The sequence below is a fragment of the Oryzias latipes genome, chromosome 10, assembly GCF_053564925.1.
Source record: "Oryzias latipes strain Hd-rR chromosome 10, Olatipes_Hd-rR_3.1".
In the NCBI taxonomy this organism is placed as follows: domain Eukaryota; kingdom Metazoa; phylum Chordata; class Actinopteri; order Beloniformes; family Adrianichthyidae; genus Oryzias; species Oryzias latipes.
In genome coordinates this window covers 10,976,192-11,002,917 of record NC_136246.1, presented here as the reverse complement: position 1 = coordinate 11,002,917, position 26,726 = coordinate 10,976,192, and the positions used below count along the sequence as shown (strand labels likewise).

General features: G+C 40.0%; 1 protein-coding gene across 9 annotated transcripts in view; it reads right to left on the bottom strand.

Moving 5' to 3' along the window:
- The window catches only part of enox2 (ecto-NOX disulfide-thiol exchanger 2), a 223,206-nt gene that overhangs the window by 60,039 nt on the left and 136,441 nt on the right, over positions 1 to 26,726 (bottom strand). For all 9 annotated transcript variants that reach the window (XM_023958993.2, XM_023958992.2, XM_023958990.2 and 6 more), the window contains one exon: positions 19,319 to 19,450. In XM_023958993.2, coding sequence (XP_023814761.1) covers positions 19,319 to 19,450 — 132 coding nt within the window. The remainder of the gene's footprint in view (positions 1 to 19,318; positions 19,451 to 26,726) is intronic.

Here is a 26,726-nt window from a genome sequence, read left to right as displayed (position 1 = left end):
GAAGGAGGACTGGGCAGTCAGTGGAAACCCTACAAAGAGGTACAGAGCACAAAACTCCCTTGAAGAAGAACAACAAAAGAAACCTGGTTGCCTGTCCACCCACACACGAGCAAACATCTGTCAGATCCTTTCTGCCCTGCTGCTTTGTGAGCTTTACTTTCTATTTTCTGAAAACATCCTTGTCAAAGCTTCCTGTCATATAGTAATACCCAAAGTTTTTTTTTTTTTGCTATATGTAAAAATTTCGCTTCAAAATTATGAGACACATTCATCTTTGTGGTACGCCTGCTTTTTCTCGGATCATGTCTTTCTTGACATTAAGCAGTGTATCCCCATGGAATGCGTTAAAAGTAATTACATTTTTAGCAGCCCATCAATCACCACATCCACGAAGAACACGAGAAGAAAAATATGTTGACATTTGATTGTGTGAAGCTCCCAGCTAATATTGTCCCCCCTCCCATTCCCTTCATGTCTGATTTCCTGGGTGAATTTTTCCTTCGAGCAGTCAAAGCTGGGTGTGAGGTTGAAGGGAACACACAGGAAACTGCAATGAAGCATGCTGGATAATATTCTTTAATGAGGCGAGTCAGCCATACCACCTGGAACCCAACCAGTGGGCTGCCTCCTTCAATCTTTGCCAAGAGTCGCCCTGTTTGCATCTTCATCAGAAAATCGTGAGCCCCGCTTCTTTACAGCAACATTTGTCAGGTGCTTGACCTGCATGATAACGAGGCAAACTCCTTCCTGTCTGTGCAAGTTACCCCATCTATAAAGGGTCCGCTCGCTTGCCGAATCCATCATGTTCCGTCTGACACCTCCATACTCGGATCTAAATAACAACCAAAGCCTTCAAGTACGTTTAGCCAGCACTGGGGAAATAAATCTTCAGTGAGTGGAGAACTCCCAAAGGATTTACTGCATTTTTCCATAAGGTGCAGTTAAAAGCCTTAATTCTTTCCAAAAAATGACAGTGCGCCTTATCATCCAGAGTGCCATGTCTATGTGATGTCAAAGTGATTTTGGGAGGTACCCAGCCCTCTGTCAAAATGTCAGTCGGTCATTTGTCCGAGTTTCAAACAAGGTCGGTGGTATTGTGAATACACTAACACAGCTAACATGTAGTAGTGCCGGACTGTGTTGTTTATTTGTTACTAACAGGGTTGGGAGTTAACGTAATCACACTAACGTTTGTTTTAGCGGTATTAGTCTGTTTTCCTATATGTTGCAAACAAGATTGGGAATTACCAGTTTTGTGAGTACTCTAACGCAGCTAACGTTAGCGGTAGCGTGTCACAAACAAGTTTTAGAGCTTTTATAGTAGCTCTAAAACTTCAGGCTAATAAAGTCTGACTGACTGATGGATTTATCTCTGACTCTTGTGTCTCGTTTAATGTGCCTTATTGTTCGGTGCATCTTATATATGACATAAGTTTAAAAATGGACCATTCATTAAGGTTGCACCTTATAATCTGGTAAGCCCTATAGTGTGAAAAATGCCCTATCTATGTATCCATAGTTCTACTGCTTTGCTATTTACTGACACAATACAAATCAAAAGAAGTCCATGCAGTCCAGCTACATGGAGCCAAAGGCCTCTGGCTTTGTAGGAAAGCAGCTCCTGCGCACAGAGGGACACAGCTTCAAGGTGGACACTTGGAAATTGCTTTAGGGCAAAGGAATGACTGTTATCCCTCTTAGTCTGTTATGTCACTCCAGGTGAGCAATGTGGAAGAGACACTGAAACCTGATTTATATTAGCAGATGTCACAGTTCTGTGGGTTTAAGTGTATATTTCATCAGGCATGACACTAACCTTTCATATAGTCTATAGTCTGTGCAGAAGCAAAGGGAATACAGGAAGTCGAGCTCCTACAAACACGTGCATATGCTGAACTTGCACATATATGTGCGTGAAAAACTAAATGTTATCCTTATAGAGAAGTAACTGTGTGTCTGAGTAGCATATCTGCAAAAAGTCGACACATTTTCTTTTTAACGGGAAGGAATTTTGACTTCAGACGAGAGAAAAGCAAACAGGCTGATCAAAAACACGACTCCAGTAGAAACAGATGGTACAGAACTTGTTATTACCACATGTTTGAAATTCTGGGGGAGGAATGAGTAGCTGTGTCATTTATGTAAAGCAGACTTAACTCCCAGGCTCAAATGGAAAGAAAATGCGAAACCCAGACAACTGCAAATGTGAAACCTCAATGAGCCTCAATGGAAGTAAAGGTTAAAAAAACCATGACGCTGAGTTTCAGGCTTGTAGCAATTTATTTATGGAGCCATTTAACTTAAATGTGCTTCGTTTGTGTGCATTTTATCATCTTGCTTCCTTATCTTTTAATGTTCAAAATCATATTTGTTCGCTAAAATGACAGAAAAGTAGCTTTTATGCAGTCTCAGGGTTATGTTGGATACCACAGAGATGCTGTCTCCAAAGTGAGTGGTGAAAAAATGGAAAAAGACTGTTAGGAAATGAAGGAATTGCTCTTGAGATGTCATGTTAGATTACTTTTAAGAATAATAAATCTTTCAAAGTCATAGACCTTGATTTTTCAAGGACGTCTGGGAATTTAAATCTAAATATAAAATTATATAATTATCTTTAACATGTAAAGCCAATAAAAATGCACGCTGATCCGAATGGCATGTTATCTTCCATGTGAGCGGGGGGGCAGCAGCTCTGTGACACGAGGAAAGAAGCGGAGCGACCAGAAATGACAGCGCCTCAGCGGTTTTCACTGCTTTGTTCATTCCGGTTTGGTGCTGCAAAAACTTAAAAAGTGCTTAAGCACAGCATCCAGTTCTTGAAATGATTCTGCAAACACTACTGCTTATTTTTCCTAGCCTTGGGACCGATATATTAAAGCAGAAAAAAGAGATGACCAGAAAAGTGGCTTTTTTATATTTTAAATTTGATTTAACATTTAAAATAGGGATTTTTGATTAAATTATCATGGGGTGATTTTTTTGCAGGGATATGCATGAAATGATAAATGAAAGATTGCATAAGCTGTAGCTTTTTATTTACCGGTACTTAGTTCTACAAATAAAAGGTTTTAAATTAAAAAAAAGTAATGATTCATAAAAAAAAACACACTTGTTTAAAGTTTCCATAATAACTTTAGGTATTCAATGCAAAAAAACCTTAAAAACTGTGTAATGAGCAGAAGAGCAAAGAGCTAGATTTGAATGTGTTGCACACTAAAACGTCTGACATGTTTCAGGTTAGATTTCCGTTCAAACTAACAGCGGTGGAGGGCTGGTGACACTCCTGAGAACTGTAAAACTAACTATGCAGTCTTGGACAAAAGAAACCATCTCCAGAGGTCTATATTGTGAGAAAAAGATTAGGATGGGGGTTGAGCTTCACATCTGGTACTATTTATGCTCTGCATGCAGAAGGGGAAACCCTGAAGGTTGGGGAAATACATGGTGAACGCTTCAGGGTTGCAGAGATGTTTTTCCTCTCTCTTGGACGTCAAATATTTGTAAAACCAGATGCTGCTTTAACTCGCACAATATCAGTGGCTTTCACTCCATGAAGAGCAGAAGTTCAGCACAATAAGAGGCTCCATGGTGGTGCCGGTCACATTCACAAACTCACATGCGCAGCAGGAAAGTCCTTCTTTTGAATTATTGACTGACAAAGGTTCACTGTACCATTGCTACCTTCAAACTTCTACAAACTCAAACACCCGCTCTTTCATATCCACACAGGGAGGAACACTTTAAAACTGGAACTCCACACAGGGGCAACACTATCCATGTTTTTCTTTTCGTTTTTTGTTGTAAAAGTTGAGACTGGTTCTATTTTCATAATCCAAAACTCCAAATGAGTCTCTGAGGGCTTTCCAGTATCTGGCCATTACCCAATCTCACCACATTGAAATCAATTTCAGACCTGTGAAAGATAAATATGACTAATCCATCAAAGCAGGCTGTTCCAGCCATAACAGGTGCTCCATCTTTTAGGAGAAAAATCCTCAAATCAGGTTCAACTTTGCCTGTACTATAAAAAGTTAAATGCTTTACAGCCCTGCTGTGATTGCTTTCCAGTTGTGCCAGTGTTACAGAGATGGAGCACCTTTCCCTGCAAGGCAGATAGATACATTAGCTATCAGAAATTCAAAGTAGCACAAGTGACTCTAAACCCCTTTTATTATCAGCAAATGCTTATAGTTCCACTAAGGCCGGATTTCACACTAAAAAGAACAATCGACTTGAGGGAAAACACAGCTTTGAACTTTTTTTTTTCTTTTAAATCACATCTGTGGCCTAAATCTCTCAATCAATCCCAAAAAATCTGCTTTGTAAAATACTCAAGCAAGCTCTGTCCATCCAAAGATATGAAACTGTCATCGCTGTGAATGAGCACCATGCGTTTTTGTGTTTGTGCTGCCGAGGGCCCTTCCTCTGTCCAACTGTCAGTCTGGGTAAATGCAAAACGGCTGTGCACTAAACAAAGAGAAAAAATGCAGAACAGAGTGAGTGGTTTAAGCCGAGAAGCTGCACTGACAGCAGGAAGGAGGATATGGAGTGATATTTCTGCCACCACGTTGCACACAAAACTTTCTAAGTTGAACACAAAACTTTCTAAGTTTTTTGCTCAAAAATTGTTTTTTTTGCTTTCAAAAACTTTTTTTGCGTTTGCAAAACACATTTTTTCGCGTGCGTTGTGTCAAATCTCGCTTTTGTCCTATCTTTGATTTTGCTGACTACTTTGAGCGTGACTTAGCGTGATATGACTGCCACTTCTTCTTTCTCTTTCGGCTTTTCCCATCAGGGGTCGCCACAGCGAATCATCCTTTTCCACCTCACTCTATCATGGACATCTTCTACCCTAACATTAGCCAACTTCATGTCCTCTGTTAAGACATCCATATATCTCCTCTTTGGCCCTCCTCTTGCCCTCCTGCCAGGCAGCTCCATCTCCAACATCCTTCTACCAATATATCCACTATCCCTCCTCTGAACATGTCCAAACCATCTCAGTCTGGCTTCTCTGACTTTGTCGCTAACACAGGCAACATGAGCCGTCCCTCTGATGTACTCGTTCCTTATCCTGTCTAACCTGGTCACTCCTAAGGAGAACCTCAACATCTTCATCTCCGCTACCTCCATCTCAGCCTCTTGTCTCTGTCTCACTGCTACCGTCTCTAACCCATAGAGCAGAGCTGGTCTCACCACCGTCTTGTACACCTTTCCTTTGAGTCTTGCTGGCACTCTTCCGTCACACAACACTCCTGACACTTTCCTCCAACCGCTCCAACCTGCCTGCACTCGCCTCTTCACCTCTTTTCCACAATCCCCATCACACTGAACTGTTGACCCCAAGTACTTAAACTCCTGCACCTTCTTCACCTCAGCCCCCTGTAACCTAACGCTTCTACCTTGATCCCTCTCGTTCAGACACATGTATTCTGTCTTACTACGACTGACCTTCATGCCTCTTCTTTCCAGAGCAAACCTCCACCTCTCTAGCTGTTCCTCCACCTGCTCTCTACTCTCACTGCAAATTACGATGTCATCCGCAAACATCATTGTCCAGGGAGATTCCTGTCTTACCTCGTCTGTCAGCCTGTCCATCAGCATAGCAAACAAAAAAGGACTCAAAGCTGATCCTTGGTGTAGTCCCACCTCCACCTTGAACTCCTCTGTCTGACCTACAGCACATCTCACCACCGTCATACTTCTCTCATACATGTCCTGTACTACTCTGACATACTTTTCTGCCACTCCAGACGACCTCATACAGTACCACAGCTCCTCCCTCGGCACCCTGTCATACGCCTTCTCTAAATCTACGAACACACAATGCAGCTCCTTCTGACCTTTCTTTGTACTTTTCCATCAACATTCTCAAAGCAAAAATGGCAGCTTGGTGACGTCAAACCGAAACTTAACTCAGCAAAGATAGGAAAAAAGTGAGATGACACACAACGCATGCGAATTTCTTTTTGGCGATGTCAGTGGCAGTCATATCACGCTAAGTTTCGCTCAAAGTAGTCAGCAAAATCAAAGATAAGACAAAAGCGAGATTTGACACAACGCACGCAAAAAAATGTGTTTTGCAAACGCAAAAAACGTTTTTGAAAGCAAAAAAACGTTTTTGAAAGCAAAAAAAAGTTTTTGAAAGCAAAAAAAAACAATTTTTGAGCAAAAAACTTAGAAAGTTTTGTGTTCAACTTAGAAAGTTTTGTGTGCAACGTGGTGGCAGAAATATCACTGCATAGGAGGAGGGTATTTTCAAAGACCCACTCCAGTTAAAATTGTGTTTTTGGTGTTTTTAGCATTTTACTGATGATGGGAGACATATGTTAAGAAAATTAAGCTCAAATTTATATTTCTGAGGATTTCTTCATTCAAATCATGACAAAAAACTGCATTTGGAATAAACTTGTAGCTGTGATGTTGGTGCTACAATTGGCGGGCTACAAGCTTCCCCGCTCTGCTCCATTCTGATGCATCCACCTCCAGACAAATAGATCCATGTACGTCTTTGTTTTCCTCGTCTGAGCTGACATCTGGATCACACTGTACGGCTGGATGATATTGCTCATCATTTTTGTTGCACCAATAACGGACGGTTGGGGTTATGAGGGGCTGTAAGCTAGTGGGAGAGCATGATGAGTGACTACAGGTAGGAGCTGGCTTACGCCGCGCCAACAGCCCCACCCACAACTGTGAGGTGAATGTTTAGTGAACTAGTGCCGCTCTGCAGCTACTATGTCCTAGAAAACGACACAGTTGTCCCGCACTGTGGCAGGAGATAGACGCTGCTCCATCTGGCACAAGTGGGAGGGGCTTAATAGCAGTAGGGGACACAGTGATGGAATGAAAAGTAGTAAATTCCAACATCCCCTGATTCTCTTACTTTTTCATTAAAATATTACTTTTCTTCTTATTTTTCAAGATGCGATGTCTCAACCCAGATTTGTTTATTTGGGCCTCTTTTATATAAAGCAATATCTTGAGTTCAAAGATCTCATTACTGTTTTGCTTTTATAATTAGGCTTTAATGAGCAAATATTTTGATGTTTTTTCCTTTTTACCAATCTGAAAAAATATCCCAACTGTGACTCTAAACCCGTGACACGATCCGAACCGGGAGTTTTGTGATCCGTTGCAGCCCTAATGATGCCCCATTTAAGGACTGGAAACCCAGCCAAATGTCACACTATTACACCGGATCATGGGGAAAATGAACCATTGCATCCATATTCCATACCATTTAAACACATTTTGTGCTCAAATTAAATAGGATTTAATATGTATTTTTTTTATTACATAACACCAGGCTTAGTGTAAGCCAACTGAAAGGTTTTTCTTCATTCTCACTTGCTTGTTTGGAAATTAATAAAATGATTTTTCTGAATTTTAAGCAAAACAAAACCGTGACAGAAAAATTGAGCTTTGAACTGAATTGTAAAGAAAGTGTATTGTTGCATTCCTAATGTTTATGTGTATGAACACACGAGCAGGGTTTAACAAAAAAAGAAAATGGGAAAAAAACAACCTAAGTGAGTCCTTCCTTTTCTTCTTTTTCCACGGGGTTTGGGGGAGAAACAAAAAAGAAAAAGATGATGTACTGTCATGATAGGGAATCAATAACTAATCCACCTGGATTTCTTCAAAGCCAAGAGTGCCCTGAGAAAAAAGCGCCATCTGACAGGCGGTGTGACATTTTCTGTGTGTGTTCGTGTGTGTGAATGTTTATTGGTGCAAAGGGACGATGACACTAATGACAACATTGCAGAAACTGTGTGGCAACAATAGCTGTTTATGAACGTTCACCTGACAGATAATGGAGCTTAAGTGATCTTCCCCCCCCCCCGCATAGTAGCTGGGAGCTGTTAAAGCTGCCAACGTTTAAAGCTTAGCGCTTAACCTGTTATAGATGATACCACATCAACCCTGTTGAGACAGAAGAGCAGACGGGTGTATCCCAAAAATGACAAAAAAAATGTTTATAATTCTTTAGGGGCTGAAAACTACCATATATCCCCCACTATAGGGCGCATGGGTTTATATGGCACACTGTCAATGAATGGTCTATTTTCGAACTTGTGTCATATAAGGCATTCCGAACTGTGAGAGCATGAACACACCAGACATGTGATGTGCATTCAAGAATGTGCTAAATGTGGGTTCCTAAATGTACATTCAGGCATTCAGCTTTCAGTGTTCACAATGGACGAACATTTCTTCTGCTACCGTTTAAAAGCGCTTGTCTGCCACCAACACTTGGAAGAAGCTTGGTGTGAAATGTCAAAGCGTTGCAAATCTCACAAATTTTGTTCCAGGCTTTTTCTTTCACAGCTCTATTACGACATATGAAAGACTTGGTGTCTTATAACTCCAGCTGGACACAAATAATTTCTTCTCTATGATTAATGTTCAAACAGTTGGCAATTCAGTTAATAAAAAAGGACACCACCTCCATAACTATCATGTCCCTCATTGGTCAAAGTTTGACCTGGTTTGACATTCATCACTTGTTCAATGGCTCAATGTTTTTTTATGTAGAGCCCCAAAGTAAACAAAAATTTGTGAAGCAAAGCGTGAAGGTGAAAGTTTGAACGCAGAAGCCCGAAACGCGCATTTCTGCACGTTTGCATAGCCTTTTCATTGGAAGTGGCCACATGAACATGCGTCACCGAGGGCGGTGTGATGGTTGCTTTAAGGTGCATTAAGGGAAACAAGAGAGTCAGAAATAAGTCCGTCAGTCGGTCGGTCGGTCGGTCGGTCAGTCAGACAGTCAGACGGTCAGACATCTGCATTCACTGAAACTCCACTGAAACTTGCTACACGTTAGCTGCGTTTGCTCATTTAAAATTCATGTAACTTTTTCAACATGTTAAAAAACAGACTTGATAACGCTAAAATAAACGTTACTGTGACTACGCAAAAAACCTAAAAAAACACAGTCCAACACTGTTACATGTTAGCTGCATTAACATACAACACCCTAAACTTGTTTGTAACTCATAAAAACAACAGACTGATATTTTGACAGAGTTTTAGGGCCACCAAAAATAAATAACTAAATAATATTACGACATATAAAGTAATAAATTTACAATTATATTCTCATATATTTGAGATTAAAGTGGAAGTGAGCGTACAGAGCAGCAAGTGAACTCCGTCCAGCAGCAGAGCAGACCGATTGAACTCAACTAAACAGGTAGGCTCAATGTTTATTCGATAACATTAATGTTTGGAAGCTCCTTTGTTTCATTTATGGTTTAATAACGTTTTATTTAGTGATTGGTGGCTTCTCTGCAGCCGGTTGATGAAGCCATTGGTATCCCTACAGCTGTCCACTTGAATCCTTTCTTCCTCCATGAAAGACCAGATCTCTAAGTCTGTGTGATGTTTCCGTCTGAAAAGGATCAGTTTTCTGCATTTTCAATGTTCTTCTGCTAATGTAGCAGCCTATTTTCATCCATCGTTGTTGTTTTGCATTGAAACAAGAGGTTTCATCTGGAGAAAGGGGCGTTTTTAACACCGTTTTCCTTCCCCTTTGGTGTTGTGCCCTTGACAGGTTCATGACGTAAGGTGACAAATGGATGTCTGTGTATGTGACTGAAAAAGCAGAATAAAGTAGCATTCCTTTATACCCAAACGTGTCTCTGAGCTACGTATGTAACAAATAAACGCCGCATTCCTGACACTGAACCACAGAAAGCCGACTACACTAACAATAATTTGATTTTGAATCCCCAAAAGCCTCAGAATTTCTTTGTTTTTGAAACCTAGCGCTCCACATCTTTCATGTTCGGGCACTGCTCCGATAAACAGACAACTTTGGTTTTTCTCCTCGTTAACGCATTACTTTTTCTCGTAAGTTTAGATTTTTTAAAGTGGTAAATCTACGACTTTACTGTCGTAATTTAATAGGTATGACTTTTTTCTTGTAAATTCAGGATTTAAGGTCAGAAAAAAAAAGAATGTGTTTGGAAACTGGCCCTAACACTCTGTCATAACAGAGCGCAGTGTACCTCTCAAAATCACTAAAAAAGCCTTTTCAGCTGTCCTCATCTTTTGTACCTGTCCGTTTCAGCTGCGGTGCCTCCTTTATCCCTTCTGTCAAATATTTCCTCTTATCTCCATCTGCCATCCCTCCGAATTTGCCTGTGGGTTTAACGTGTCATTGTGGCTAATACATACAGATTGTGGACGACTGTGACAGACCTCCGGACCACCATTCCCAGGATCAAAAAGCTTTGAACATGAACTAATTTGTCTGTCTAACTGTGCCTCGTTGCACTTTCTGAATCAAACACTCTTTTCCTTCTATGAAATCCTGTCATCCTGCATCTAGCGTTGCTTGGCTTTCAACAAATTAAAGACTATTAGCTTTGCATTTGTGAGAAGTTTACACATCAGCATCCAAGCCTGAGCAACAACTGGGAGTCTCAGAGTTTCTATACATGCAAATACATATTCATGCACTCAATTTGGCACCAAATGATAGGGAGATGTCTAATTAAACAAACATGAATCCTCACTTGAGCTAAAGCGTTCTCTTCTCTGAAATCCCATATTTTTAAAGGGGGAATGCTATTTCTCTGGCTGAGCTGAATAGGTGTAAAATCTGCAGTTTTGGACAATAGAACCGTGGTATTTTCAATGCCTATTTACAATTGGAATATTGATAAAAGCGTCGGATGTCAAACCTGAGCAATGAGGACTCTAATTATTGGTCTAGATGATACAACAGCTTTTATTTCAATAAAAAGGCTTTTCTACCAGTCCCATTTTGCTCCCCTCTCTTAGTGTTTGGGTGAATCAGAGACACACAAACTCACAGTATTTGTTTCTCTCTCCACACGTTGTTGGCGTCTTAACATGACCAGTGTGTTGTTTTTGTGCTGTTTCTGCTTGCTTTTCTTTACAAACTCTTCCCTCCCTCTCAGGTTAAATCTTTCTGTATTATGGAAGCGCGCCCATAATGATTGCAGATGAAGGCTTGGCATGTACAATTAGCGTGTCTAGCTCGCACCAAGTAAAAAGAGGGGGTGGAAGCTTCTGGTCAGGACAGATACTTAGCTTTGCTTGATTAGTTAGTTATTTAGAGTTAAATAGCATTTTGGGAAGTAGCTTATTTTAACATGGGTATAAGTTAAATAATGTTTTACTGTCATAAATACGAGTTATGAATTTACCTCTTTGATTAGAGCAATGGTTTGGTTCAAAGCTTTATTTACCAACTGAACTGTGACAGTCCAGATTCTGCTGTTTTTAAGCCTAAAGCTGCGTTCACACCAAATGCAATTCGTGCATCAGGGGCGTCCAATTTCAATGTTAAGCCACTGTCAGAGGTTCTGCTGTGCGACTGGAGTGTGAAATGTGGTGATCTGGCAGCAGCACTCTTCCGGTATTCCAGTGTTGCAGCGAGAGTTCATATATCTGAACTTTCGCATCAACCAATCAGGGACTCCGCTTTGGGATGTGACATGTTGATGACGTGATCAGTGGGTGGAATCCAAAACCAACAGAGTAGAGGATAAGCTTATTTTTTTTTCCTGAACTTTAAGATATTTTTCTCATTTGTATTGAGACAATGATAAAAAGAACCTCTACGTTTATACTCTAAGTATATAAAATGTTTCACCTATTTAAACTAAAGCGGGACAGCAAGTCATCAAACTGGGTCACGGAAAGGTAGAAGTATCCTCAGAGACGGCCGTCACTCAGACACAGTTTCTGCAGTAGATGGTGAAGCTCACCAAATCTGATTCGCAAATCGTGTTCTGTGTAATTGCAGCATTAGTCATAACTGCCCTTATGGGTGAATACCGGCGGTGAAAAATGGGCAAACATGTACAGGGCACGGAGGCGGCCAACACAAAATTTTAAGAGCATAGAGGATTTGTTGAGCCCATTAAGTGAAAAGGTTCATACATATTTTCATCTACAGGCAGCGGGTCTTAAACATTTACACAACATACAAGGGTAGGTAAGGGTGAAGAAGGTGAAATGCAGGCACATTGTACCAAGTTCTTATCTTTTGAAACCCCAAAATCCTGAAAACAACTCAAGGAGCCTGTTTGTGCTGCTCAATGCACAACTCTGCACTACTTGTGATGCTGCCTGACTGTTAGAAATGAGGACATTTGTAGTTTGCATGTGCTTCCTGCGGGACTTACATATCATGTTCACCCCGAAGGTGCAGCGTTTGCGCGTGCAGTAAGGGGCCAGTACTCATACCTCACTAAGGACAGCATCACCTGCACTTCATAAGTGAGTGCAACTTACATTATCCTTACAAATACTTCATAGTACCCTTACCACGCGCACAATAATGGTACGTTCCATTTTCATGAACGTACCATTATGTGCGTCTTGCAGTTCCCTGAGGCCCACCTCAAAGGAACTGGAAGACACATATGCACTCTCTTACAGATGCTTCTCTCTACGGCCCTCCACGGACCCAACAACCCAACTTCTGTAAACTGTGATATAGCCATCATAAAAAAGAAAAAGTAAATGAAAAAGACTTACCAAAATGAAAACAGCTTTAGTCAATCACTCCCATACCGGCTCACGTAAGGAGACTTTTCTTAGTCTAAACTTTACAGCATCTTTCTCACACAAGTGAGACGAGCTAAACTGTTGCTGCATCATTACCCAGTTAAAAACAACATCAGGAGCTTTTCTGTCACATCAGACACCAGAATCCCAAACATAAAACAGTTGTCTTACAAGTAAAAACAGTGAAAAGATGGAGTCCCATCTGCCTTTGCCCCTCTCCATCACAGACTAAGCCCGATCTCAGCCCATCAACCTGCAGTAACTCTGCAGTTCTGTTCCAGCTGCCTGACAGTGCTAAGGACTGGAATATCTAGCAAAAAAATAAAGAACAAAAATGCAGCTCCTCAGATTGCCTTTGCTGCACTTGTGTTAGTGGGAGTTGCCGCTCACAGACGGACTGCTGCTGCCCTGCAGAGCATGACGAGGTGAGCCGGTGCCCATGTGCAGTAATTCTGCTGACCCTCTTTAACCCAATGAAGACTGCTCTGTCCAACAACATTCAGAACTTCTTTAAAGACTCTAAAAGGACACATTTCTCTAACTATTTAATGCTAATAATAATAAAATGCTGAACACACTTTGGTACTTAGAGGTGCTGCTGGAGAAGCGGGGCACAAAAAGCTAAAAAACCATCCAGTAGAAATCAAACCGTAATGAACTTTAAGAGTTTGGAGTCATTGTGGTTCTCAATTAAACACACATGCACATATTGAAAGGACTGATAAAAGTCAATGACTCATTCTGAGATGGACTGGCTTCAGCGCTGTAATGAGTTTTAGTGCTCTTATTGGGTCTGCCGCACCACCGGCATGGCCTTCATTAGTGATTGCAGTCACACCAGAGCTTTTATTCAGATATGACGCTAAGCAGCTGCTGTAAAAAGGTCGTCAACAGCTGCGATAGGAAGTTGTCAACCTCAAAAACAAACAAACAAATAAACAATTAGCACACAGCCTGCTACTACATAAATTTTTGTTTTTCCAGCAGTTGCATTTTAGGATCCATTTGATATTGATCCTGGATTGTATTTCGTGTGATTTGGACTGTCCTGCAGTCCGATTTTCTGGTACAGATTTAAAGACTACAGTTAGATTCTGAAGCTAATACCTTAAATCTGCGACAAGAAACTGAACTCGGCTTTGATTAGAATTTTCTGCTACTGTAAAGACTTATGGTAAATATTGTTGGAAGAGGATTTAGCAGTAAAAAGGAAAACATATTTTGCATCCCAAATCAAATTAGGTATCTAATATGTCTCAGATAAAAACCAGATGAAACAAATCATCTTAATTAAGAAAATGCTATTCAATGCTTTTTATTCACTGAACATATAAATTGATTTTCCAATAAGGCATTTTTTCCACAAAAAAAAAAGTTTTTTCATTAGATTTAAGAGTACAAACTCCCACTTGTTCTTTTTCAAAAGCTCTTCCTATTATTAAGTTTAAATGACCCATCATGTGAATACAATTTTTAATAACCCAAAAAATTTGGTTTTGGAATGAAAAAAGATAAATCAGTATCGATATGAATGGTGATGAATCAGAAATTCACACACATTGAGAACTAGTGCACTGATTCAGTGAAACTCTTCCATATGTTCCACTTCTATTCTTTTTCAGTGGAATGACCTATTGCTAAATGAAAAGCATGTCAAGAAAATAGAAAAAGAGGTTTTCACCCTGAATTTAACTAAAAAATGAGATAAGAGTCTAGCATCCCTAAAGTACTGCAGTCTTTAAGCCACCAGCTAGTTAGGGTTAGTTAAAAAGCCTAGACTCTTTTCTAAAGATCAGGTCACATCTAAAGTGGATTCTAGAGCTTCAATGGTCACAAATTTGTTTATGGAGCATAAAAACTATATTTACACACAGTTGTCAGGAGTTTCAGTCACTTGTAGTACTCCACAGGCAGAAATAGAACCTATAACACTTTACAAGTCTAATAAAAGTACAGTAAACTGTATAACAAAGCCAAAGGTGTTTCCTTCACATCATTTTTTTGGTTGGGTTGTGTGTACAATGCTTGTGTGTACTCTTTGAAGACTGCACTTTTTCAAGTGCTGAGAGACGTGCATCAGTATCAATGCACAGGCAAGCAAGCCTGGTTTATTTCACATAAGAAAGGGCACTTTATCTGAAAGGTCTGAAGTGATCTTTAAAGGCGTTAGAGAAGGGGAGGAGAGAACACATGAAAGAATAACTTCTCATAGATGGAGTTGGAGCATCAGCTGAATCTCCTGTTAAAGACAGAACAATCAGTGAGGCTATATATTCTAATAAAGTAGCAGCTTTTAAAAGGGATACATGTAATACTTTATTTTCTAAATGTTGTTGTTTCTCTTTCGGCTTTTCCCATCAAGGGTCGCCACAGCGAACGAGTCGCATGGTAAACTTGGCAATGTTTTACGCCGGATGCCCTTCCTGACGCAACCTTCTCAAACCGGGCTTGGGACCGGCACAGAGGTAGAGAAGGGAACAGGGAGCAGCCTGGAGTTGAACCCGGGTTTCATGGACGGAAGGCGCCGCAAACCAGCACGAGCTAAACCGGCTCCTACTTTATTTTCTAAATCATAGATCTTATTACTAATGAGATTAAACTGCTTTTCTTTTTCGACTGGAAAAGTTCAGCTTATCCTACTGAGTTCCAGTCAGTCCAGTTATTCTGCAGAGTACATCTTAAGACATCAAATAAGGTTTTTGGCTTATTTTAAATGATTTTTGCTCTGATTTGGGTCACATAAATTGAATTGGTATTTAGAGCTGATACCCTGTTGGGTGAGAAGCAGCAGCTCCAGCTCGTGCAAGACAGTCTATTACCTTTATCTACAAATAAAGAGAAGCAGAAATTATATCGGGGTGTTCAGGAAAATGTTTGCTCCCCCCAGTGGAGCTAAAACAGATAAGGTATGTTAATAACTGCTGACAAAGTGCAGTAGAGAAACTGTGCCTGGAACGCACTGCTACAATGTTTGTTTAAACAGAAATGTTCTGCACATGGGGAGGTTTTATACAGACAAAATTCCCCCCCATGTAATCAGCTGGGGTAAAAGAGCAAATGAAAGAGTAGTGAGGTCAGACTGATATTTAGATATGAATAAAGTTAGAGAAAAACCTGAAAGCCACTGAGCAATGGAGTGCAAAACGCAAACATGAAGCAGTTTCGACAGTAAATCATGCTGAAGGGTTTTGCAAAGTACAAGCAATTAGAACAATATACAGAGGAGCAAAAAAGCACTCAGCAGTCAGCAAGTCTGCAATTTGTGCCGCCTAAAAAGATGTCAGAGGTCTGCAATGTTAGGTAAACTTCAACTGTTAGAGACAGAAGGTCAAAAAGGAATCACATTGCAGGATTTTTAAAGAGCTTATTTGTGCGACAGAGAAGAAAATATGTATCTCCTATAAACAAACAACACAACGAAAGAGTTGTGTTGATCACAGATCTGTTACTTCTTCTTTAGGAAGTTCTTCTGTCATCCACTTGTTACCTGTATCAATGTCACCTGTTTGAACTGCTCATCTGTATAAAAGACACCTGTCCACACCCTTAAACAGCCAGAATGCAAACTCTCCATCAGAGAGCTGTCAAAGGACACCAGAGACAAGATTGTAAACCTGAGCAAGGTGGGGATTAACCAATCTACATTAAACAAGCAGCTTGACGAGAAGAAATCAAGCTAAGAAATGGAAGAAATACAAGGATTACTGACAATCTCTCCCCACCTGGAGCTCCATGGTTGATCTCATCTGGTGGGAAACAAATTATTCTTACAGTGAGGAAACGGTCCAGAACTGCACAGTGCAACTGGTCAATGACCTGAAGAGAGCTGGCTGGGACCACAGTAAACAAATGTTACTATAGTAACACATGCTGTTGTCATGGATTCAAACCATCCAGAGCTCCAAAGTGTCCAGGGTTTAAGCCAGCACATGTCCAGAACTGTCTAAAGTTCTCCAGAGACCAGGTGGATGATCCAGACGACGATTAGAAGAAGGTCATGTGGTCAGATGAGACCAAAATGGAACTCTAGTATAAACATCACTCGCTGTGTTTGGAGGGGGAAGAATGCAGAGTTGTATCCCAAGAACATTGTACCCAGTGTGAAGCATGGGGGTAGAAATATCCTGCTTTGGAGCTGCTTTTTGCAAAGGAGACAGAACGACTCATCTGTATTAAAGAAAGGATGAAGAGATCCATGAATGGACAGATTTTGTGGCGGCCGTGGTGCAGCGGTAGGGCGGTCGTCCCATGATCGTAAGGTTGCAGGTTCGATTCCCGCCTTGCACGCCCATGAGTCGAAGTGTCCTTGGGCAAGACACTGAACCCCACCTTGCCTCTGGTGGTAGGCGGGCGCCTGTGTTTGGCAGCGGAGCGACCACCAGTGTGTGAATGTGTGTGTGACTGGGTGAATGGGTCTGTGACTGTAAAGCGCTTTGTCCTTGTAGGAAGAAAGGCGCTATATAAGTATACGCCATTTACCATTTTGGACAAAAACCTTCTTCCATCAGTAAGAGCATTAAGAATGAAACTTGGCTTGATTTTCCAGCATGACAATGACCCAGAAATTACCAGAGCAACAAAGGAGTGACTACATAAAAATGATTTCAAGGTTCTGGAGGACTGGCCAGTCTCTGGACCACAATCCAACAGAGAATCTGTGAAGAGAGTTTAACGTTCGTGTTGCCCAGCACTACCCCCAAAACATCACAGCTCTTGAGAAGATCTGCATGGAAGAATGGACCAAAATAGCAGTTAAAGTCACATTACTAAGCATTGAGTCAAACTTTTGTCAGTTCCCTTAATATTTATTTTCTACACTTCTTCTTTCTCTTTCGGCTTTTCCCATCAGGGGTCGCCACAGCAAATCATCCTTTTCCACCTCACTCTATCATGGACATCTTCTACCCTAACATTAGCCAACTTCATGTCCTCTGTTAAGACATCCATATATCTCCTCTTTGGCCGTCTTCTTGCCCTCCTGCCAGGCAGCTCCATCTCCAACATCCTTCTACCAATATATCCACTATCCTTCCTCTGAACATGTCCAAACCATCTCAGTCTGGCTTCTCTGACTTTGTCGCTAACACAGGCAACATGAGCCGTCCCTCTGATGTACTCGTTCCTTATCCTGTCTAACCTGGTCACTCCCAAGGAGAACCTCAACATCTTCATTTCCGCTACACTATTATTCAAATAAATTCTTTAAAAAAATCCTCCAATGTGATTTCCTGGATTATTTTTTCACATTGTTTTTCCTCCCAGTTGAAGTTCATCTATGGTGAATATTACGGACTAAACTCATATTTTTTAAGTGGAACAACTTGCCCAATCAGAAACCGACAAATACTCCCCCCACACTGTAATTAGAGTAAAAGTAACAAATTACAATTTGTATTGCTATGCTAAAGTAGCACCTTAGTACTTGAGTAGCAAATAAATTGGTTGATCTTGTTGCACAGCTGTAAAAACAGTGGAAAGAGGGAGGCAGATTTAGAAAAGGAAGGAGCTTCTGCTTTCAGTGTCCAACACAAGGTCAACTAGTGTCCTTCAGCTCTGTTGCACACAAATAACACCTGAGCTTCCAGATCCAAACAATGACAGCCAGAAACTAAAGTGCATTTAAGACCCAACAGAACTCTGACAACCACAAACTCCTGAAGCCTTAAAGGTTGATAATGACAAGTCTTTACTGCTTTGATCCGAAACTTGACTTTTATCCTATAATTCCACTTAGCCGAGTAATCAAGAATCGATTTTTTCAACACTCACTTTTTAATGCAAACTTCAGTTTTTTATAAACTTGTTTTATATATTATATTTTTTAGTTTTAGCATACTAAGTTTTGATTTTCTGTTTAAGTGAAGTGAATCAGCTTTTCAAACTTCCAAAAGAAAAAAATTAAAAGCAAAACAAAGGTGATTGCTAATGCCATGGCATGGAGCGTTACCTTGGAGATAGGTGGTAATGGCTTGTCACACCACTAACTGATTATTTAGGTTTACATTTGAGCTACATCTTAAAGCTGAGTCCCTGTGAGTCCATCCTGCTTCTTGGTAAATGGGAGCAGGGCTGTCCTGCAGAAGGTGTAGTGTGCTTTCTACAGGACACTACACTTTCTAAAGGGCAGCTCTGTAAAAAGTGTAGTGTGCATTGAATAGTCTGCCATTTTTTGCAGCAAAGCTTTAATAGCAAAAGACAAAAAACAATGTTGTGAATTTAAAATCAAGTTTTACTGTTTTAAAACCGTGAAAATCATTCAGAGTGAAAAAAACTGAGGCTTTAGTCTTAAATTATATAAAGTAGGACTGAATGGAGCCTACTTTGCCTGAATCCAAATGACTCACACTAGTTCTTCCGGCATTATGGGACTTTTTTTCATGAAGACAAGAGCAACTGAAACGTTTGAAAGAAAAAGTGACCAATTACAAAAAGAAAATCTTTGAGCATCTTTACCAGCTTTGGTCAAATACTCATTCAAGTCCTCCTGGTCTTTTCTATCCTTTTCTCTGTAAGTGGGCTGAGTCACATCTGCATTCATCAGTCAGAACGTGTCTGTGTTTGTCATACATAACTGATTACCACCATGTAATACCATCTGGATGAGTCAGCTCATCCTGTTTCTTTTAGCGTGTTCCAGATGTGGCAGGACCTTTTTACAGCCTTCAAGGCCACAGTAAGACTGCACACTAACAATGCAGTTTGGTCTTGTTACAATAAAAAAAATGGCAGCAAAATATGCTGATATAGTGAAGTGTGAGCAGTGTTGTACCTGGCATAAGTGGCTGTCCAGTCAGTCCCATTGGAGGCATTCCCAAGTTGTTCATGGCTGTCGCCCAGGCATTGGGATCTGACATAGGCATGGTCAATGAGCTGGAATCCATGGTCATGTTACAGACGCCTTCTGTAGAATAAAAAAAAACACAGAAAATGGAACCTAAGATGAGTTATTGTAATGCCAAGTATCTCTACAAGTTCTTTCCAAGAAATGTTATTGCTAGCTGTTGGTATTCATTTAATTAACACTCAGAGTATTTCAGTCCATGGTTTGTGTTCATCTTTTATGCCTGGTAAACCATCTGGGAGGCCACACACTCAGTTTCCAAAAGTTACTCAAAACCTGAAAATCTTAAATGCTGTAGTTCCTCAAGTGACCACTTGAAGCTGGTTGCAAAAATGTCCATTGTCCTGAAGATTCCCACAAAAGGAAATTCAATTGTAATTGCCTTTTTGTTGTTCATGATAACTGTGAAAGGGACATTTAAAAAAAGAACAAAAAAGTTTCATTTTTTTAGAGCAAAAATGTGTGTACTCATTCATGGTTATGTCCAATTGGCCATTTTAAAAATGTTGTTGAGAAACCCTATTCAGCGGATCCATTCCACGTGGAGAATATTTTGAAAATGAATATTCCATGGGCAACATTATAGATTAACAGTCCAGTGTGTAAATATCCATAATGTTATCATGATTCAAGTTTTTTCATGTTTTACCTCATGTCTTTAAGTTTGTTTATTAAGCCTTGTTTTCATGTTTTAGGTCCTCCAATAATCACAATGCCAGACAATGTATTTCAACCCACCTCAACAGCTATGTTTTAGTACTGAAGGGGAACTGTAAAAACTCCACCCAGGTTGCAGATTTGTAAACAATAAAACAGAATCTAAATGTTAAAGTTTTTTATCTGTATTTCTTTTTCATTTTCTCCTATTTTTATTTTAGAGACTGTAACAGTAACTGGCACATCACGCCGTGTCTGGTAGAGTTTAGAGGCCATGTCATGGACCAAACAAAACAGCTTAGCAGGAAAGAGGTTATTGAGGGTGGAAGGGAAAAGTAATAAAGGTTGTTTAGGCATCTCTCTGGATGCCTCCTTTCAACAAATCGTGTCTATGCTCTGGCTGTCTGGGGGGAGAGGAGAGGGTTCTGTGACCCCACAGTCTGTCTCACACCACAGTGATTTCAACAGTGCTGTCATGAAGAATCAATTCCTCCTGGTGTTGTTGTTTGCTTGGTTGCTTCAACTGCCTGGGCTTTTGACACTTCCTGTCTCAGTGACCTGTGCTAAGAGCCCAGTGGGAGTGGTGCCATATGGCTAAACAAACAAACAAATAATAAAATGTGAATATAAACGTATCAACCAATATCTTCATATCAATGCACTTCTCTTGGAGGATCACAGCTCTTTTTGGGTGGAGTCCAGAGTGCAATATTATTTTCTAAAATAAGACAATTGAGGCACAAAACATCACAAACAAACTCAGCTTGGTAGCTAAATTTTATAAATCAGAAAAACGTTTTCCCTTTCTTATCCAAAAATTATAAATGCATAATATATAGGCGTGTGATGTTTAATTGCTCTAAGTGATGAATCGATTTATATTCCTGCAATCCAACCAGATCGATCTCTCTGAGGCAAGTTGGTCAAATTGACCTATTTAATAAAATAATAAAATCTTTCTTAAAATGAAATAAATTGTTTATGTAAGTATTGGAAAATACAATTTGGATTGAAACAAAGTAGGTTTATTTTACTATAAAACAACCAAGTTCCATCACAGCAGACAACACACATGTGATCAAGCTGATCACATGATCAGTCCCTCATTCCAGTCCAATGTGTGGAAACACTTTGAATTTAGTAAAGACGTGTGACCATACAGTAGAATGTTCTAATAATGTTCCCTTACGATTATTTTGATGTGGAAAACCAACAGTGGGGTGAACTTTAGGACATTAAAATGTGAATGGATTTGACATTTAAGTGTAAATATTTAATTTACACTTGATTATCTTAAAGAAATTCAAGGAATGTGGAAAACTTCCCCTGCACTGTTCAGTACCAGGTATTTATCTCTGAGCCACACTGGCTGAAGTTTTAGCTAAAGATGTGTTGGATCGATCTTAGGTCAGTGAATCGGATCGTTCAATAATAAACCAATATTGACTATGAATCGGATTAGCAACCATTAATTATGTTAGAAATCAATTTTTTGTTAAATTGAAAGATTTGTTTCTTTAAGAGTATTGCATGAACTAGCTAATATTTTTAAGTTCCCCATAGCAAAAAGCGTTGAAGTAAGGTCAACATGGATGCTTTATACTTGCCCCGTCAGGTCATTCTCCACCATCTGCAGTTTATTTCACAGCTCTAAATGCTTTTTAATTCTCTCCTCTGCTCGACCTCTTCCTCTGTGACAGACCTGTAAATTGCTGTGACTGCTGGCTGAGTCAAGCTGCCCTCGTCCACCATGCCAAAGCCAACACTGCAGTTAATAATGAGAAGAGCTGCACCCGGCACACACTTCACACTACTGAGGGTCTGAGGCAGAGCAGAGCGTGCGGCTAACACGTTGAGACATACGTGTGTCTGTTTGAAGCGCCATGACTGCATTGGTATTGCTGGTGTTCCGACACAGCTGATGATTTGTAATAATGCTGTTTGCTTCTTTGCCTCTCTTCTCCGAGATCCTAATTGCTGAGCGTTCAGCCATCACTGCTATAGAGAAGTGGGTTGAAGCTGAGTATGTGTACTGTGGGGATAATGCTGTTGACGAAGACTTCACAAGGTCCTTGATGAGACAACCCTGTTTAGCCAGGACACTTTTATAAAAGTAAAAGTGGAGGTAAGGAGTGGTGTTGAGTTGTGGAACAGCAGCTTAAATGGAGTTTACAACACATTGATAAGAACTGATGAATATACGCTCTTATTTAATGCCGACAGGGGTTGCCCTGTATGGGTGCTGTGGGGTTTTCAGCTGTCCGGGCCCATGGAGGGCCCATAGAAAAAATAAGCACGACCATTTCTGCCCTACAGGTATAACTAGCGATCTACGACTTTGCTAATTTTTTGCCCGCAGACAGCCCGTATCTAGGGCATTAGTGCTTCTACTGCTAATCAGTTAAAGTAAGTTCCTGTACCTAAAAAACAACCGCACTATTCAGATTAGAGGAAAACAAAGAGATGCCATTGATACAAAATTAGAAGCTCTACAATTTGTAAGAATTTCTTTAGAATAAGTTGAACATCCAAACTATTTTTTGATCCTTGGTTTCTGCATGAATTTGTTGAAAAGTTTGATGTAAGTCAAAGAGTATTTAAAAATGTATTGAGCAAGTTAAAAAGCACAAGAAGTTCTGAGTTTTCCAGTTTTACTATTCGAACTTCATAGTGTGGACGAAAGAAGCGTTTGAGACATTAGGATCATGACCTCCTGAAAGGCTAATTGAAGTTCCGTATTCTCTGAAGCTCATCCCATCCCCACCGATTTTCTATAACTGCTTCTTCCTGTGGTGGCTCACCATCCAGAGCTGGGTCAGCTAAGGTGTAGGTAGGGTTGACCCTGGAGAGTTCACCAGTCTATCACAGGGCCACACATACTGACAGACAACTGCACACTCACATTTACACCTAGGGGACAATTTAGAGTTACCAGTCAACCCATGAAGCATGTTTTGTGGACGTGGGAGGAAGCCGGAGGTCCTACAGAAAACCCACCCACGCTAACCACTACACGCCATTGTTAGGAAAATGAGTCTAAAGGGTTGAAACCTTATTTGACTGATAGAAACCAAACAAACTGAAGTTGTTCAGCACAAGAAGAGTCATGCCTTACAAAAAAGAGGATCTACAACCAAGAACTGCAGATTTGAATACCAGCTATTAATAAGTTACATCTGTTAACTCAGGAGAGTCAAACTCAAAAACACGTTGAGGGCTGGACTGGGTCATTGTTTATGGACAACTTGCAAATAACCTTGTTGCATGAATTCAATCTGAAATGAACACATAACCGTGTTATCAAAACTAAATCCTAAAAAAACCCAACATGTTTCCCTTTTTATCCAGAGCTTTCCATTGTCATTTATAAAGAAAACCTTTTCCCACTGATCAACAACAGCCAAAAAGATCAATAAAAAAACCAAAAAATTTCTGTGGCAGCAAAAAATAAATGTTAACCCTGTCTTTAAGCTCAGTTTGCCACTCTGTAATGCAGGGTAGTCAAACTCATTTTCACAGAGGGCCACATCAGCATAGTGGTTGTCCTCAAAAGGCCAGATATAACTTATACATGTAACTAAATTTAATGAAAAATAAACACAACTACTCCTTAATGTTAAATAACTCATCATTCATTTACTATACATTTTTAAAGTGGCAATTATAGTTGCATAGAAAACATATGTTTGCTTGTTACTCTAGCATAAATCCTTTTTCCATACAATCTAGTCACATTTGGCCCGCGGGCCTTCAGTTTGACACGTGTTGTAATGCATAGTGGTTGATAATTTAAACAGGTGCTGACGGCGTATAGGACAATTTGTGCCGAAAAAAACATTAAATGCAAAATAAATTTCAATTGGATTTATTGATATAGTTTTAGCTGGTGACATTTGTCTACAGACAAAGAACACCAAAATCCAGTTTCTTGAAAGAAATGTCTATATGTCCTGTAGCAGCAATGATATAAATTAAACAAAAATGCATTGAAGCTTTAAAATGAGACACTTGGCATCTCATTTTGGATACAAGTTCATCATTGTAAGGCGTTTGGCTTTGAGCAGAGGAAATAGAGGGAAAGGATTTTCCCCCCAAAGGCTTTTGTCAGGTTTTAACACACAAACACTTTGGCATTGCATTGTGGGAATTAACAGCCAGAACAATGATCAGATATTTTTACATGATCCAATGATCCAAAGAGACAGCTGAGGTGTTCAAGGCGTTATAGTAAACAGGCCGACATCTTTTTTAATGAGACTGACAGGAACATGACACTGAACAAGGAGGTAGGAGGTTCTTACTTTATTAAGTGTTCGTTTTCTGGAACAAGACTCAGACAAGAAATGATCTGCTCAACAGGGGAGGGCCCCTGAGATATAGAGTGGCTCCATTTGAGGATTACTGCCGATGTTCCGGAGTATCTGGTTACCATGGTTATAAGAGGGGTTATTACTCTCTTCTGGGCATGAAAATGTTCTGGATTCTGTCATGAGAAGTTTACTTTCTGACCCATAAAGTCATTCAATAAACAAACTTAGTAAACTTTTAGTATAAAAAACTGGATCAACCATGCAAAGTCGTTTTAAAATTTCCCCTCTGAAAAGTTGAACGGACTATTTCTGGTTATTTCTGGAGTTGGGTGCAGCCCATCAATTATTTTTTTCTGTATATGATCTATATGTTCTAAAGAACTCAAAAAGCTCCTTTGTTTTTTTCCATTGATGACACAAATAAACAGTATTTTTGTTTTTACTTAAAGCACACTTTAAATGTCAGTAGCGTTAACAGAATGGGGTCTTTTTAACAATAAAGCAAAAAGTCTCATTTAAAAAAAGCTGATGCTACTACTGGAGTGAAACTGACAAAGAACGAATTTGCTATAACTTATTTTCTGTTTTGTTTGATCAAACACTCTTTTAAAAGTCTAAACATGCATTTTTTTTCTTCAAACTGGAGTGAATCAGGAACAGATTCAGAAATTCTGTTGGACAAATCTCTCAGTTGTGATGCATCAACTAAAATGAGAGGGCCAAAGTTTCCCTACTGCGGTCCATACTGATGCACCCACTTGTAGACCAATCAATATATTAACGTCTTCATTTCCCTTGTGAAAATGAAATGGTGATGACGAGGACTCCTACTGTCATTGCTAATGTCTAAATGTGTGAGGTCAGTGGCTGTTTGATGTCAAAAAATCATCTGCTCGACGTTGAATTTTAACTCTTTAAGCCTCGGCAGCTGCAGCACGGCGTGTAAAAATGTGACTGCCGCTGTAGGCACCATAACCATTCGGCCTGGAACTTCCGTTCGGGGTCCTGGGACTAATGCTGACGTCACATTATGTGATTGGCTGTATGTTGGTCTGATGACGTGTCAGATAGTGATTGGTCTGAACAAATTACGATACTACCATAGAAGAAAATATTATGAAGTCTGTTGTAAACAAACAGAACTCCGACATAAAGTGAGATTGTCTTCTAAACGTGCCTTTATTATTGTTATGATTATTATTATTGAATGCATGTTCGCTTATAGTTTTTTTAATCGGTGCGCCCAGTGCTTTATTGTTGGCAGAACGGAAGAATAACATTTAGCCGTGCTAACAACGTTTTCAGCCACGGCTGAACTTAAACTGGAATAACAAGCTGATTGTGGCAACATGTTCTTATAAAAATTACAAAGAATATTGTCAGACACAATTTATGAGGGAAAATAACTTTAGGTTACAAAAGGGAACGTGAAATGAAAATTTGTAGAGCCCGAGCAGATCTCGACACTACGTAGTTTATCCAAGTTGGGTTACCGGAGTGTGACGTTACCTTCAATCGAAAGGACCCCGAACGGCAGTTCCAGGCCGAATGGTTATGGTGCCTACACCGCCGCCCGAGTACAATTGACACCACATGGCCAGATTTGCTGAAAAACTGGCATTTAGGTTGCCGTGCTGTGGCATTTTGGCATATGTGACCGTAGCTTCACTCTCTGCTTTCAGCTACTTTCCACCAAGCTAACTCTTTAGTTTTGAGGCTAATGCTGCTCTTCCTGCTGCACATCTTTTTTTTTTCTAACACTCACTCCATTCTTTACTCAAAAGTCATTCAGCACTTTTTATTTTATAAGAATGTGCCCCATGAGAGCACGACTCTGCACATGTTGGCCCTTACATGAGCTACACGGCACCATCCCTTCAATACATGACGTTCAATGGCCAGCAACTAGCTGCTCCTGAAACCTCTAAAGTACAAATTTTACACTTAGGAACAACAGACGAGGATCCTTGGCAAAGTCAAGCGCTGAGTGAAATGTCATCAGTCAGAAAATATTTCTGAGAAAATTGATGGCAAAAGCAGTAGTCCTGTAAAAACTCCTACAAGGCTCAAATAAAGATACACAAAACTCTGGAGCTGCGTACAAGGTCATATGAGCAGAAAACTAAAAATAATCTGAAACGCTCAGTTTTCTTCCAGGAATTATTAAAATATTTAAATTATTTTTAGCTGTTTGCTCAAAGTACCATGAGCTGATTATGTCACATTTCATTTTGAACAACCAGCAGCTGAACTCGTGTTCAGCCTGACTCTGCTTGTTGTCTCTTTTACTTGTTTTGCATCAAAAACACTACAAGACAATCAAACCGTTAAAACACAAACAATCAGACTTTTTATTTTATTTTGATTGT